This window comes from Atheta coriaria, unplaced genomic scaffold (assembly GCF_025399875.1).
Source record: "Atheta coriaria isolate IRGN ID8LTWV9N9 unplaced genomic scaffold, Caltech_Dcor_3.1 hic_scaffold_7_pilon, whole genome shotgun sequence".
In the NCBI taxonomy this organism is placed as follows: domain Eukaryota; kingdom Metazoa; phylum Arthropoda; class Insecta; order Coleoptera; family Staphylinidae; genus Dalotia; species Dalotia coriaria.
In genome coordinates this window covers 4,781,132-4,797,619 of record NW_027045449.1, presented here as the reverse complement: position 1 = coordinate 4,797,619, position 16,488 = coordinate 4,781,132, and the positions used below count along the sequence as shown (strand labels likewise).

General features: G+C 33.4%; 1 protein-coding gene and 1 long non-coding RNA gene across 5 annotated transcripts in view; both read right to left on the bottom strand.

The window, feature by feature from the left end:
- The window catches only part of LOC135796579 (formin-J), a 47,345-nt gene that overhangs the window by 5,091 nt on the left and 25,766 nt on the right, over nucleotides 1–16,488 (bottom strand). For all 4 annotated transcript variants that reach the window (XM_065308660.1, XM_065308663.1, XM_065308662.1 and 1 more), the window contains 5 exons: nucleotides 4,329–4,457; nucleotides 3,885–4,264; nucleotides 3,388–3,587; nucleotides 2,900–3,326; nucleotides 2,688–2,834 (listed from right to left, as the gene is read on the bottom strand). In XM_065308660.1, the coding sequence (XP_065164732.1) occupies nucleotides 2,688–2,834; nucleotides 2,900–3,326; nucleotides 3,388–3,587; nucleotides 3,885–4,264; nucleotides 4,329–4,457 (1,283 nt within the window). The remainder of the gene's footprint in view (nucleotides 1–2,687; nucleotides 2,835–2,899; nucleotides 3,327–3,387; nucleotides 3,588–3,884; nucleotides 4,265–4,328; nucleotides 4,458–16,488) is intronic.
- LOC135795535 (uncharacterized) lies at nucleotides 7,801–8,433 on the bottom strand. Its single transcript, XR_010549086.1, has 2 exons — nucleotides 8,221–8,433; nucleotides 7,801–8,105 (listed from the first exon to the last, which is right to left on the bottom strand). It is a non-coding gene; the product is annotated as an uncharacterized lncRNA (long non-coding RNA).

Here is a 16,488-nt window from a genome sequence, read left to right as displayed (position 1 = left end):
TTCTTTAATACCGACTCATTATCATCATCTACTTTTGAATCAATATTTTCTTGGGTACTACTTTCACCATTTTTTTCTTTTGCGATTTTTTTGGTTTTTGGTTTCTTTTGACGCTCAGCATCTGTTGCATTTTCTTCCTCAGATTTTGCAGGATTTTTAAATGATTTCTTAAAAATACTTCCAGTTTGTTTAACAGATTTTTTGTTCTTATCATCGGTTATTACTGCAATGCCATCAGAACTTTCAATAGATTTCTGTTTTGTATCAGATTTTAAATATTTTTTAAACGATTTATTTTTTGTTTTCTCTGCAAAAGAAGTATCTGTAGTCACTTCTTTAACTGATTTTTTCTTGAAAAAGTTTGAAGTTTTTTCTGCTTTAGATTCTGATGTTTTGTCATCAATCTTTTCATCCGATGAATTATATTTCAAAGACTTCTTTTTTAACATCTCAGTTGAAGGCATTCTAAACATTTTCTTCTTTTCTGAATTATCGTTTACAGATTTGACAACCTCTTTCTTCTTTTTCGAACATTTTGTAGATGGTTTTTCTTTTGGAACAACAGCACTAGTAATAGATATGACGTCAATGTCGTCAAATCCAGCATTATCTATTCCTAAATAAACTTCAGGAGAATTTTGAGGTTCAGAAACTACCACTTTTTCAGATGTATCCTTACATTCCAGTTCTTCGAGAGAACTTTGAGAAGGTTCTAATGATCCCGCATTTCCACCTCCGCGTTTAAATATTTTTGTAAATTGTCTTCGAACTCCAAACGGTTTATCAATATTATCCTCAGCTGATGCAGATGTTGATATGTCATTTTCTGGTTGACACTCATCCGGTTTCTTTTTTAAGAAATCTGTTGATGGCATTTTAAATAAGTTTCCAAAAGTCTTACCTTCTAGTTTCTTATTGTCTGCTGTTGTTTCAGATTCAGCAGATTCAGTATTCTTTGTTGTCGCATTATCATCCGACTTTTTGAAAAAGTTGGAGAATTGTCGTTTAACTTTCGGCTGTTTTTCAGCACAATTTTCTTTTGAGTTATCTTTGTCTTCGATCGACTCTTCATTGACTTCCTGCACTGGTTTTTTCTTAAAAGAAAAATCAGTGGAGGACATCTTAAACATTTTTCCAAATGATTTTTTATCCGAAATTTTCTCATCAGGAGTAATATCAGGTGTAAAATCAGTGTTCACATCATTTAAACCTTCAATACTGTCAATTATGTCACCAGCTTGAGTATCTAATGATTCGGATATTGGAAATTTGGTTTCTCTTAAATCAGGGTTTCTAGAAAACATTTTCGAAAGTTGCTTTTTAATTTTAGGAGATTTGGTTGTATTTGTCGGTTTCTGAGATTTTACGGGAGACATTTTAATGTCATCAACAACCTCTTCAAATTCAAAACTTCCAGACTCAGCAGACTCGCCCGAATGATTAAACGCAACCTTTTTACGTACAAAAATTTAGATAATCCAGTAGGGTTCTGTTGGATATCTTTTTCTGGAGTCTGCAAAATGTTTTCAGATTTCTCTTCGTTTAAATCAGCGGTATTTTCATCAACGCTTGATTGACTTCTTTTAAACAGTTTAATGGAATATCGTTTTTTAGTTGGTTCCCCTTTATCAGTGTTCTGCTTTTGTTCATTATCATCTTCACCGACTATCTGTTTCTTCGATTTCTTAACAGATTTTTTAATAGGAGTTACACTTGATGATTTTTCGTCATTCTGTTCGATTGATTTCTTTTTAAGAAAATCGGTCGAAGGCATTTTAAACATTTTAGGAAATCTGTTCAAATTTTGTTCAGATTTTGCCTGTTCATCGATTTCGGAAGCATTTGTATCAAGAACCGCTTCGGTACTCATTGATTTTTTAAAGAGATTGCCAAAAACACCTTTTTTCTCAACAGTTTCTTCCGAGTTTAAGATTTCTTCAGATTTTGAAGGTTCTTCATTGCTACTAGATTTATTTCTACGAATACTTTTTATCCTTCCAAGGAAAGTCTCACTTTTTGCTGATGAAAGTTCTTCCGATGCATCTTTATTTTCATGTACATTCACTTCCTTTACAGAGGAAGTTGAAGTATATTTACGCATTCTTTGCATGATAGAAGTTTTATTTTCTTGGTCGTCAGGTGATTTTGCACTATGTTCAAGACTACTAGTTTTAGTCCAAAACCTTTTCTTGATACTACCTTGCTCCTCAAGAAACACCTTCTCGGGATATTCTTGAGTTGGACTTTCTACCAATTCAACACGAATAATATCATCGCCGTCTTCTAAATCATCATTGGGATCTAATTCAGAACTCTTTACGTTATGTTCGTCCATGATCGAAGCAATAACATCGTCAAGTTCATTTTCTTTATAGTCTTTATATGAATTCAAAGGGTTGGGCTCTCGTTCAAGACTGTTCTCAAATTTTTACTCCATTTACGTGTCATACTGTCATGAAACTTGTTCATTTGTTTCTTACCCGAAAAACGTCTCTTTATCGAAGAGAATTTTTCGGATCTAGATTCAAGCTCATCGTCAACAGGAGTTTTATTATCAGGGGGTACATAAGTCGAAGCTGCTTGCAACTTGCTCTTGATATTACTCAGTGATTGCGTGTTAGCAAACTCAAACGATTTAAAATTGCGATGTGCGCCGCCTAGGGAGTAGCGGAAAAAGCTTGACTTACCTTCATGCTGTTTGCCGTCCTCATCAGGAATGGTGGCTTCGTTGGTGGGACTAGCAACTACGGGACTAGCGTTTTCTAGATGCGCGACGGAGTGCGCCGACTTCATTGCTGGCGGCGGGGGTGGCGCCGCTTTCTTTTTTAGCCGACCTAAATTAAACAACAAACAAAACATTATTTCACCAGGAAAAACTTATAATATTTAAATATCTTACTTGTAAATGCTAAACTTGAGGTTGATTTTGACTGCGCCTTCATCGCCGTCAAATTACTGGTTGTATTGATGGTTTGGGGACGTTTTCGAGGAAGCGAAGTGTTTGCATTGTCACTCAAAATGGATGCTTCGTGATATCCAGAACTATCGCTGCTATTTCGTGAATGGCATATCGTCAGACCTTCTTTCTTTCGCATCTGTACCCCCACCCCATCATCATCGTTCTTCTTTTCATCCACTGCAGTGTTAAGATTATTCAAAGATGGCGGTTTGGGCGCGGGGCGTCGTTTTCGCTGCGGAGGCTTGGGTTTCTCAGACGGCGTGGTCAGTTTTACACCGCCTACAGGCGGGGAGACTGAGCGTGAATCATCGCTGTGTGTCGGCGAGATCGATCGATTATCACTTGATAATGAACCGGATCCGTTACTCTAAAAAATGATTTAAATAATGCAGTTTTACCAAAATTGGTAATCCAGGTTCTCAACTTACAACTTTGCCTCGCTTTAAAAAGTTGAATATACCCCCACCAGATTTCTGTCTCCGGTCGTCCTCTTTCCGAAACGCCATGATACTATCACTCGAGGAGAATACTTGAGACAAGCGATTGGATCCCTTATTCACGGCATAAACCTCGGTGATTTGATAGTCGTTTAATCGTAGCTTTAAGTCCAAAACTTGATCCAAATTACCTTACAAAGAATTCAATTAATCACTTAACACAATTTACACTGATTTCACAAATTAAAACGTCTAATCAACTAAATTGCGCGTTGAAAATCGCGACGTGTTGTACACCTCGCGTTTTGTTTCATCGTTAGCGCGCTCGGCGACAAACAAATGACGATCGTAGTCGGCGCTGCCGTGCGATGAGATAAGCCTTCGCCTCCCGCCATATTACAAACTCGTGCCGGTCCGAGTTCGAGTTGATTTCAAGTGTGTGTGTATGGTTTTGCGCAGGTGGCAACCTTGCAAGGTCGTTTACTTACTCGGATGACGAAATTCGTATTTATTCCTGTCCAGATTCTTTTCCTCGCACATCTTCTTCATGATTTCGTGAAGATGCGCCTGCATGCTGACCCGCTCGACGTATAGCTGATTGCGTGGTAGGTGGACTTTCAATCGGAAAGTGGATTCGAACGGTTGGGCAGGGACACCTCCTCGTTGAAGGGCAGTCCCTCCACGGTTTTTAGCTACCACACGAATATCCTGTGTGTCTAGGGTTCCAATCGGGGTGTTAGGGAAGTAAGGCAGGACTTTTTCGCCATATCCGGGTGGACTATGTATCGCCAAGGGTTGGAGAATATAACCCGAGATTTGGAGATGATTAGCGTTCGTGATTTGAACCAGAACATCCATCATTGGGGTACTGGTAATTAGAAAATATGTGTTTTTTAGATTGCAAATAAAAAAAGAGTAATTTTCGTTTTTACCTTCGTTCGACGGCCATTTTGGTAGTCTTGCCGTCTGGCAGATGCACCATGAGGTCCATTGCACCGGCGAGCATATCCGGCGGTGTATCCTCTGTGATCTGCATCATGCCGACACCGCTATGGCTGTTTCTGCAAAAACATTTTCATATTTTTAAATATCCTTCACGTGACTAACAAATACTTATGAATAGATAACGAGCAAATTCCTTAAAAAAATATAGTGGGTCGTACAAATGTGGAGAAACATAATTATTATTTCTGTTTTCTTTCATCAGCAAGACAAGTCTGCAAATCGATTAAAACTAGTCGAACTGGTAATCGTTTAATCGTCTCGCCTTTGCACGCTTGAAGCGTTTCAAGTGCATATAAACGCGCTCGTGGGGCGAATACGGAATGATGCAATTTATTCCATGTCGCGCGGTCATTTGCAGTGTTTTACTTTTTTCTTCATCTTTGCTGTGGCTCGCTTGCGCTACTTATTCGGATCCTTCGATTTTATTGATTTATCACTCGCTCATTACGAGAATGCTCGCAATGGCGCACTGCTGTACATTGCTGGTTTATTTATAGCGCTACACTTTTACAAGTCGCTGAATACAGTCTACAGTCCCAGGCAGACATTCCATAAACGTCGCGCAGAAAACAAAACCAAATAATAATAAGAAAAAATAACTATACCGCACAAGCGAAAAGCCACGACACTTGAAACACTTAAGAAAAGTGCGCGCCACATGTGCGCATCGTCGATAACTCGATAACACACATTGCCATACGCGACCGCCATTCGAGTCCCTTGCGATTTAGCGCTCTCACATAAAGACCGATTAAGTGAGTCGATGAGTCGACGCGAACGAGGACAAAAGGATTCCAGCGGATTTTTACTTTTTGCTCGTTTGTTGCATTACCAAAAGCGATGCTACAAGCTGCAGTGTAAAGTGTAATTATTCGATTTTTAAGAAATAATAACAAGTTGTGCGATGTCGATTAAAGGCAATGAGCTTTGATTTAATTTCAGATAAATTTCAAACAATTTGTTCACAAATAATTAAACATTTACTAAAATATCTTATAACATCTTTAATATTTTATTCATAAATTTTTCTATTTTCTTATTTTTCTTATTTTAAAAGTTTCAATTAGACATTATTCAATCAAGGCCTTTAATGTGCATAACTTTTACGGATTTATTACACAAAATAACAACATGTCGCAATCGATTATGATCTAACTACTCTCGGCGCTCATATTATCCATTACAAATCTTTAAAAATAAAAATAAATTTAATCATCATGTGCTGCTTCCAGTTGTAAATCACCAGCTCGTTCGTGAGCGTGACAAAATTGACCATAATCTTAGCTGCACATGAATTTCAATAAAATATATCGTGCTGCAAGTGGATAATATAAATATTATTTAGCGGAGATTTTTGTTTGTGCATGACATGCACGAGTCTTTTATGCATTTATGCATCATTTGCTTTGATTTTATCCATCGATCCTCATGCATAGTGCAAATTATAAGTTACGTTACGTTGCAGTACGTAATTGGAATCAGCAATGTCCTCGGCGTCCTTGCACATTATTCAAATAGCATAACATACTCGTAGATGCACAGTACACAGACTGACAGTGTTATTAATAAAATACATATTTTGTTCATAACTCTTCAAGTGATATACATAAATAAATAATATTTTCATTTATGAAGGTAGAATTTATAATAATTTTACTTTCTGGGGTTTTTACATTTAGCAATTCGTTATCTGGAGTCTTATCACAGTAATGTGTCATATCAATATGCTTTTAATAATAATTTCGCAAGTAAACTTGAAATATTTGGAATGTTTTTTGACATTTTGTAAATAAACGTCGTGGATGAATGTTAGTTGATGTAATAAGTCGATAAGTACAATTAAACAATGGATAAATGATGAATTATACACGGGACTTTCATTGTGTTGGATTTAAATAGGCAACAAACAAATGAAGTGTGAAAATATTGCTTTAAATGTGACATGAATATGCATGTCTCATACGCATGCGTCGAACAAATATATTCAACGATAAATAAAACAATAAATGCATAAAAATCGACGCACATGTTGATTGTAGATTGATAAAACAAATTGTATGGAATGCATAATGATTAATGTCAATGAACTAAAATGTTATAAAAACTTAAATTATTGTTATTCAAATGAAGAAACAAAAAATTTAGTAAATTTTAACAAAAAAAATTGATTTTATCAGAGGAAATATTCGCAATTATTAGAATTTAGCAAAGATTAATAACATGTAATAACAACAATTCAATCAATCGTTCACTTTGTAGACTTTCACAACTTTTTTTCAATTTATTGATCTTTTTATCGCAACAAGTTTCTTCCATTTTAGCAATGATTTGTTTTTCAATTTAGTCATACATCCGTAAACATCTTAGGTATAAACCATAAATTATAAAGCGAATGAAGTGAATGGATCGGTTGTACCAATTACGATCCGCCTTTTTAACGAGATAATAAGCCGACAGTCGCACTGGTAGAAATTTAATTGAATCAAACGCGCCGCAGATGGGTAATATTAAAATCGAAGCATTGCAGATGAAATCCTCGGGTCTAAAATGTATCCATAATATAATCTTGGAGATAGAGAGGTGTGCGTTTTTTAATGAAATTGATGAAACGGTGTGAATAATAACTGCTCTCTAACGTGAGATATATTATAAGCGGTAGTCGCAGTCGCGTGAAAACGGTGAAGAAATTACAGTTTCTATTTCATTTCACTTCGGATCGTTTTTCACAATGCATATTACGATCGCGCGCCTCTTTCACTTTACATGTTTGTTACTTATGTATTTGCGAGTTATAAACAACTTGTATACAGCGCAGCTTCTAAGTGAATTTCAATTAATGCTGTGAAGTGGTATACAATAACATGGCTTCAAACACTTGTTAGAACATTTACATTGCAAATGGTTTTATTGAAAGTTTAATAAATGGTAATTTACAATATGGTTTTAGGTTTGAAAAAAAAAAATCAAAATTTTAATCTGCTTGATATATGAGCCGCTTATTTTGAAAGTGGCCTAACTCCATTTATCTTCAAATCGAGATATTGAAAGTTTTGCGTTTCAATGAATTTAAAAATATACGTATAAGATACAAAGGAGTCATACTGCTTAAGCATATCTTAGGATGTTAAATTTAAAGTTCCTGTTAAAATAGTGGCAATTATTAAGTAAATAACGTGCGTTTCCTTATCAAGAATGGAGTTGGGCCACTTTCAAAATTAACAGCCAGATTCATTATAAAATTTGAAGATGCCCAAGTCCATTCAACATAATTTAAGATGTTTCAAATTGAAGAAAAAAAACGTCTTCGTTTCACAGACAGCTTCGTGAAGTAATAGGTACATTTTGTTTGTTAAAATCTGCCAAACCCCAAAACTTCTCAAAAATATTCTTTCTTTCTTCTTCATTATAATTTTTTGTGCACGCATTCCGACAACCACAATCTTTGTTTTCGAAATTTTTTTCATGAACAATACTTCCGGTTTAACTGCAATATCTTTTTCCTGAATTCCGTTTTATCTTTCGCACTTTTTGGATATATGGTGCATCAATCTTTTCTCCATTGTTATTTGAATCTTCATCCTCTGACGAGGAATATTGTTTTATAACTCTTTTTCTTATTCGCTTTTTTTTATTAATTACTATTTCTTTTTCACTATCTGAACTAAGTGGTCTTCTTCAGTTCTTTCTCATGGGTGCAATAATTTCTATAATTTAATATTAAATTTTAAGTTTTATATTAATTAAACGTACAGGTTAATTAACTAACGCAATTGTCCCAAAAATGAGGTGGACTTGTAAATACTAATTAATTGAAATTACCTTCATCGCTGCTTTCCGACATTATCAATAGTAAATACCTTGATGTAACTATAAATGGAGTTAGGCCACTTTCAAACCACACGGGTCAGTTATTCAATTAATTCGGAAAACCTATGTGTAAAAAATGTACCGTATTTTCTCTGAATATAAGCAATCTGAAGTGCGTCACTGATAAATAACATGAAGTTGTACATGTAACCATGGTAACCGGCAAAAATTGAAAAACGGAGTTAGGTCACTTTCAAAATAAACGGCTCATATAATTCATAGCAAATCCATCGATATGATTTTTAAATTCGTATCTACTCTGTATCTTTTCTTTTACGCCCAGAAAATTCAAGTGTGCATTAAATATGATAATAATAAACAGGATTTTTGATAAAAACTTTTATTGTTGATCCAAGATGCCGCGACTTAAATAACAAAAAAATAAATAATTCTTGTAAATCTTGTAGCTTCCCATGTTTCACATTTGTTTGTCTGCAATAATTTCAATTTGTGGTCTCATCGTATTTTTTTTTTTCATTCTTGATTACTACCTGTTGTTATGCGCGCGCTTATACAAATTGAATAAAAGACTAAAACGAAATTTACGAGATTTGCCACGCTGTTACCGCGCCAAATGAAGCTGAATCTCTTGTGCGTTCACTCGACTGTCGTAATGTAATCAAATTACATGAACAAAACACAGACTTTCGCATTACAATAGGAAATGAAAAGACAACACAAAAAACACACAAGAAACATCTTAAAAAATTAAAACGTAAGCAATACGTAAAGAAGATGTAAGTTGCAGGAATACGAATGCGAAGAAGAGAAATAAAAACGAAAGTATAAAACACAACGAATGCAATGTAACATAACATTAATTGGCGATATTGTATGTTTAGAGTTGTTTTAGTGTCGTGATTAGAAAGAAACTTGCTACCGAATTGTATTTTACTCCCACGTTTCTGACGATTGTGCTCAATCAATTCCATTTCCTTTATTGCTTCATCGCTTGTTTTATTTGCTTGCGATTGGTTATAGAATGATGATATGAAATGGCAAACGCAAGTTTGCTGTATGCACTTATGTCACAGTCAGCCACAGCATACATTATTTCGTGTACGAGAAATAATGCTGTAAATGAAGTAAATTGTTTGATTATATAACCGCTTATTCGATTACACATTTGCCTAGATTTTCATAATTACCTATACGTAACATAATCTTAATTTTGCTAATCAACGCTACTCAAACAAATATCCACACCTTGGTATTTATCCTTACATTTATGCCTTTTCTACTTATAGTAAAAATATAAATAACTGTGTGTTAATAATACCAAAGGAGTTTTTCTAGGTTTATAGCTTGTGCTATACTGGATTTGGTATTAGGTGTTGAAGTTTATTTCAGATTTAATTTCTCTACTGCTTTAAAACATCGGCAGTACTGATAGCATTGTTAGTATTATTAAATACAGCATTGCTACGCTATTACCTTCGCTATTGTTTGTTAACGGTGTGTTTGCTCAGTGTTCTGTACTCACCTATATAATTACTTTAATTTAGTAGAGTCACGTGTAATACTGCATTGTGTGTTTCTAAATGTTCATAAAATCATGGAAGTATTTTCCAGTAATAATTTATATCTTACATTATTGTGTGAAGGCGTTGTAATTTGAATATTCTAACTTGAACTGATAACAGAATTAAATATTGTTGGCAATTTTTATTACAATATTATCAAGTGTGTTATCAGTGAATAATAAATACTAAAGGTATAAACAGCTATGTACTTGTGAAATATCTGGCTTAAATTAATATGTACTTTTATAACACTGTAATAGAATACGGTTTCATTTATGGTTTAATTAGTTTCACATTTGTTTGTATAAAGATTTGCCTTTATATGAATTTTAATCAGAATTTGAATTTAGTAAATAATTTAATAAATAAAACGAATAATTTTTACATTTAGTTAGATTTAGAACTTTACAGGAATCGTGTAATCATATTATTTGATTTATCGATACCACGATTATCACATATCTATGTATAATAAGCGAGGGCGCTAAGATAAACCTGAAATAATAAAATTATATAAATTAAGTTAATCATAGATCGAATTCTAAAACAATATCTAATCTTAGCGAATTATGTCAGACATAATATTTATTAGATTGGATGTAAGGTTCGTTTTCTCAGAAATTTCTTTCTAGTGATAAGAAGATTGATAGAATCATATTTAATTCTAGGCAACCAAAATTGCATTTACTTTATCACTAGTTTTATTTTAATAAAAATGAACTAAATAATTATGTAGTACTTTTGGCGCCAAAAGAAGCTTTTCTTATGTCAAAAATATAGTTTCATCAAAATTTTCAAACTTGATTTAATCATATTCGTATTTCTAATATTAGTTTATTTTATTTTTACAGCCTGTGTTCTCCATCGACATCACATCGGCATTTTCAATCAATTTGTTGACATTTTGCTTGCTGATACGTGTATCATGTCAAACTAAAATGTTGTCATGCTTCATCAACTGGTGGACTCGTATATGAAACACTCACAACCTATCAAGGAATTCGCAGGTAATAAAATTCGTTCGTGCAAGAATTCGTATAAAATTCTTGCGGATCTACCCGATTTCTTATAAAAATGTATGATTCATTGCATCAGGATTTTTCAACTGCGTATTCACAGTTATTTTAAGATTGTAAATATCATACCTTATATCATATTTAGAATAATTTCGAGACTAATTTAATTTCTAATGCTATATATTAAGGCTAATTAAGTATGAAACATTTGGTTTACACTTTACACACACGTGAAATTATGAGTATAAATTTCAATATGCATGCAGCCTGTGTGTGTGTGATTCTGCAGACATTGAGCACAATGAGAAGACGCTTTCTCCTCTTATTTCTTGTATTAATAAGTCGTAAGTCATTATGATTGTTAATATTTGCGTTGTAAATGATGTCTTTTTGATTGCACAGCAAACATTGAAGCAGTCAGAGACTGTATTGGTAAGATTCACGAAGAATATTTTAATTGATCGTTTCATCTGTGTCCTTCTTTTCGCTGTAATTAGCCGAAAGCATAATTGGCCAACACTCAACCGACGAGTAAATATATGAATGAGACAAAAGTGAGACGTAAGAATTCGGTGGTTTTCAAGTCAAGAGCTGGGCTGTAGAAAGTTAATGCTAATAAATTAAAAGTTAAACGAACGGAAATTCCATTAACGTCGAATTTTCTTGGAAAAGTTTCTGGGATTTTAACGTAATTTCTTCACAATCTCTGTTGGGTATTTTTGATTTGGTTATCGTGATGATGACAGTGACTTTGAAGAGTCAAACACATTTTGCGGTCAACGCCAACGCGAAATCACCAAAAAGCCCACCCAAAATAAATAAAAACTAATTAATCTGTTTTGAGTGCTTTTGTGTGTCTGAACATCTCGAAAAGTTAATGCACTCTTTATATTCGTGTTTACAGATTTCACATTTTGTGAAAAAAACCTTTGCAAAAACAAACACTAAATGTAATTATAATTTATTTATAATTATAGACAGATTTAAAAGTTATTAGGCAAGTTAAACCTAACCAATAATTACTTTTAGATCATCATTTCGCCACTCCTTACATTACTTGTAATAAATTTGAACCGAAACCTCTCAAAATGTTACGAATACATATTCGGATGATGAATGGCCCAAGTCAATGTCGATCGATGACTTGTCAGTTACCATTCTTGTAGTATAAGATGATATGAATGCTTTTTCGTTTTAATTTCGAACCAATCCAGCTCAAAGTCAAGTCAAGTCATGCTTTTGCTCTGGCGTAACTCTAAGCCAACTAAATTCCAAACCCGCTCCGGGTACGTGTAATTCAAATCCTTGTAATCCGTGTTTAATTAGATTAGAAAACAAAGGCAGAGCCACGTTGAATTCAAGCCATAGAAAAACACCAAACACAAACACGTGTGCGTTAATATTAAGACGATCATCATCCTATATGGCGGAGGAAACAATAGTTTTGAAATCGAAAACACAAAAACATTACACGAATTTTACGGCAGATTAAACCACAGCACACACGGCAATGAAAACGAAAAGCAAAGTTTAGCGCTTTGTAATTATGCTATTATATTATGATCGACGTACAAAAATTTTATGCAAATTTAGTCTTGTATTTATGCTGGTAATGACGTAGAATGTTTGTAAATAATTTGATGATTCACGCTATAATCTACAAATCAAAACTTAGATGAAAAGAAAATTTAAATTCAAATTTTGAAGATGCGCTTTGTTACCACGCAGACTTTAATTTATGATAATAATTTTATTAATAATTTCGATTGTTGTACGTGCTTTTTTTTCACATCATTATCACAATTTTTGGTTTGTAGGAAATAACTTTTAATTGGATTATTAACTCATCAATCATAAAGGATTAAATAGCTTACGCTAATATTAACTATATAACAAGTTAATTAATAAAATAATATAGCGTGGAAAAAATTAATAAATATAAATATAAACTTTCAAATCTTCAAAATAATGTCACAGTTATAAAGTATACTTAAACGATTTCATATTGATATGATAAACTCATCTGCATTTCAAACATTTACAAATTTATTCAAAAACACAACACCTGTTGGAATAATATTAGCTTTGAAGTTTTAAATTCCAAATTGTTAATGTTTCAATTTTTTATGCCATAAATTATATACTCACGTGTTTCACATGATTCATACACTCAAAATTCACATGCTTTAGCGTCATATTCATTAATTAAATAAATGTAACGGTGCTTTTCTTCAGCTACCACGTACCTACGTGCGCTGACCAGGCTTAAAATCTCTGACGATTCGCAAGACCACGAGAATACGTGTGTTTAGTCTTTAGTGCTTAACATTCACCCAAGAACTAAAGAACATTCGAGTGTAAAGGCGCTTCAATGATTCAAGATACAAGAAGTTTACTTCAGAGTGTTTTAAACTTCTTTCAGATTGAGATTTTAGGTTAGGTGTAGGTTAGGTTAACAAGTTGTATTGAGTAAAGTCGGTTTTGCCATAAATGACTCGCTGATTTAAAATTGACATGAATCTAAACGCATGCATCTTTTGCTACTGGTTGAGACTGACAGAGAAGTTGTATGGATGTTTGTCGTGTTCCTATTTCTATTCCAGACGCATGCGTTCGTGCGTTTTGCTTGTGCCGCGATCGAAACCTAACAATAAATCGTATTTTATGCTCTCACACGTTTTCCATTCGCATTCAGCTTGCGTCATCGCCGCTTATTTCATAGCTTTTTGTTTTTCTGTTCATGCCACCTTCTTATTTTCTTTTTGTTTTTTGTTTACTTACATTAGTTTTAGTTGTATTTCATTCAGACTGTACACGTCTTTGCATCTTTTTCGGTTTTGAATGCTGGAAAGCTTTTTGTTTATTATATTGTTTGGGTTTTCTTGTTTCGAGACACAAGTGAGTGAAGTGAGATGGACGCAGAGTTGACTGACTGACTGAAGTTATTTGCAAAGGTATTACGGGTTGGTTGGACGTTGGAGTGAAGTTGAAGGTGATGTGATATTCTATGAACTAAACCTTCAACAGCTTTCTTATGTTTCAAGATTCATGCTTCCGTCCTTAGGCTTTAGTTCTTTTACTTCTTGATGTCTATTTGTTCATTATACTAGAAGCTTTCTTGAGTTTCAGCTTACACTTCTATTCAATATTAATGGACGCGCAAATGGAATATGAGAATACATGATATTTATTTTAACACGTTGCGAAAACTAAAACGATTAATAAAATATCAAGCAGATGTTATAAAATGAATTAAAATAATGATATTGCTTGCAATCATGCAACATTGAAATTTCCAATTTGAAATACGCAAAATTACAATCTCAATCAAGTGCAATTTACTTTTATTCACTGCGATTCATTAAATTAGACATTTAATGGTTACGCAATGCGTTTTCCCGTTAGATTACACTTGCACATGCGCACGCACGCGGCTATCTGCAATTATTTCCATATTAAATCGCAATCGCACACAAACGCACAATTTGCAAGCATGCCAGGAGCAATCTACAAACGGCTTCGGCCATTACCATATTTCGCCGTTTTTTAAAGACCGCAATTCATATTAGAAATTAATTAATACGATTCCAATTGAAATATGCAGCCAGGGACTTGCTTGAATTAATTATAAAGACTTACATTCGCAGATGCACTTTTTATAAAGCAAGAAACAACTTTAAAGTTGTTGAATAATCAAAACTATTCGTGTTATAGCGATAGCCCTGGGGAGGTAAAAATTTACTATTTTTATTTATGACATAATATATTACAAATATATGTATATATAGTTGCATATAATAAATTACAATACTTCTGATGCTTGGTTAAACACAAAACTAAACATTACATAAACAATTTCCGAACAATTTAACGTAAAAAGTGATGTTTCACGAACAGCTTAAAGGAACGCACGAATATTCCAAAGCAAAGTATAGCAATTGTCTAAAATGACTGAACTTAACCTCGAAATTTAACATTATGTCAACAATAGTAACATCATGGAAGTCAAATTTCAACTTGGGCTACATTAAATATTCCTAGTCATTATATAGCCTCCGTAATATTCGCGCAGGAAGATCATAAAAGTGATGAAAATTATGTCAACAACGGTTTTGCAAATCACGAAAAACGGTTGGAGACAGTAACACTAAACTTGGCAAAGTAATAAAACACTGGTAACTTATCTAGAGCGTATATGATGCGATGATTGCATTCTTACAAAACTCAATGTGAAAAAAATGAATTGATGATGTTGATGATTATGTGGTGTAAGCCACAATTCTAATACAGTTATTTATGTCTAGAAGACACGACAAAAAGCGTTCAATTAGATTGCCCGGTGTTAGACTTAGGTTTTTCTAGTAAAACTCGATAATAATAAATTACCTGTCCAATATAATGTGAAAATTATTGGTGTAAACTAGTCCAACTTAATTGACATACATATTTTTTCATATAAAAGTTCCAAAGTCGAGGTTACAAGAAATATTAATATGTATTAAAATGTTTTCGCCAACACAAGTTCAATCAAGTTGTGAATTTCTCTTTACAAAAGTAAAAATAGTTCAAAACATATTACCACGCAGTGAAATTATCTTCCTATTAGAAAGGTGACAATATTCTATTGCTAATATATGTTTATGCACACTAATGACTTGAGCAAATTGCCAAATGAGCAAACCAGTCGACCAGTCGCCGCCGATTTTGCATTAATTTAATTTAAGACGAAGTAAAGCTATAGTGGCATATCAAGAAAACCAGTCACAAATTAATTCATACACCGTTTATTTATGCACAGTTGATAAAGTCAAGGAAGCATTAAATATTTGCGAGCGTATAAAATTATAATTGCAATTAAAATAAAAACAAATGGTATGTATAATAATTATTGCAGTGTAATTAAAACACAACTCGACTATTTAGACTTGGATTATTGCTTCCATCATTAATAATTAGAATTGTATTGTTATTAAACATGATAGTCGGTTATATAAGTTATAAATCGATGACACGCGGTGTATTTTCTTGTGTTAGTGTTTGGTATTCGCGTAGGCGTTCAATAATTATTATTATACGTTTGTCGGTTAGTTGCGTGGTTAATTTCAGATGAAAATAATTGTTGTATAATATCAAACATTAAATATTTATAATACATACATGTAATAATGTTATTTGAAACTTTATTAACCTTTTCACCTTCAAAAATGAAACTCAATTTTCCGCCTGCAAATTGCGTCAAAATGTTAATTTTTACTTTTTTCACTTGGCTGCACTTTGTGAATGTCACTGCTGTAAACAATCGCAAACTACTGGGTAATAAGCAGCGCATGGTGACATTGACTCAACGAAAGCACACAAAACATAAATTCAAGCTACTATTTACTAATTGAGGCTATAAGTAGCTATAAATTGACATTGAAAAACTAATGCATCGCAAATTAAGACCACACAATTCGAAATAAATCATACACGCAAAACTGACGGCGAAAGAATCGAAAACATTGACATACAAAAGAACCATAAAAAAGTTAAGCCTTAGAACACACTAACGAGTTTGACATGCAAATATAGCTGTAGTAGCTTATCTCAAGGAAGAAACGAGCAGCGAATTTAACTTATACACCTGATACACACCTGTCATGGCTGACATTAATTTACATTTAAACTAAACACATTTAATC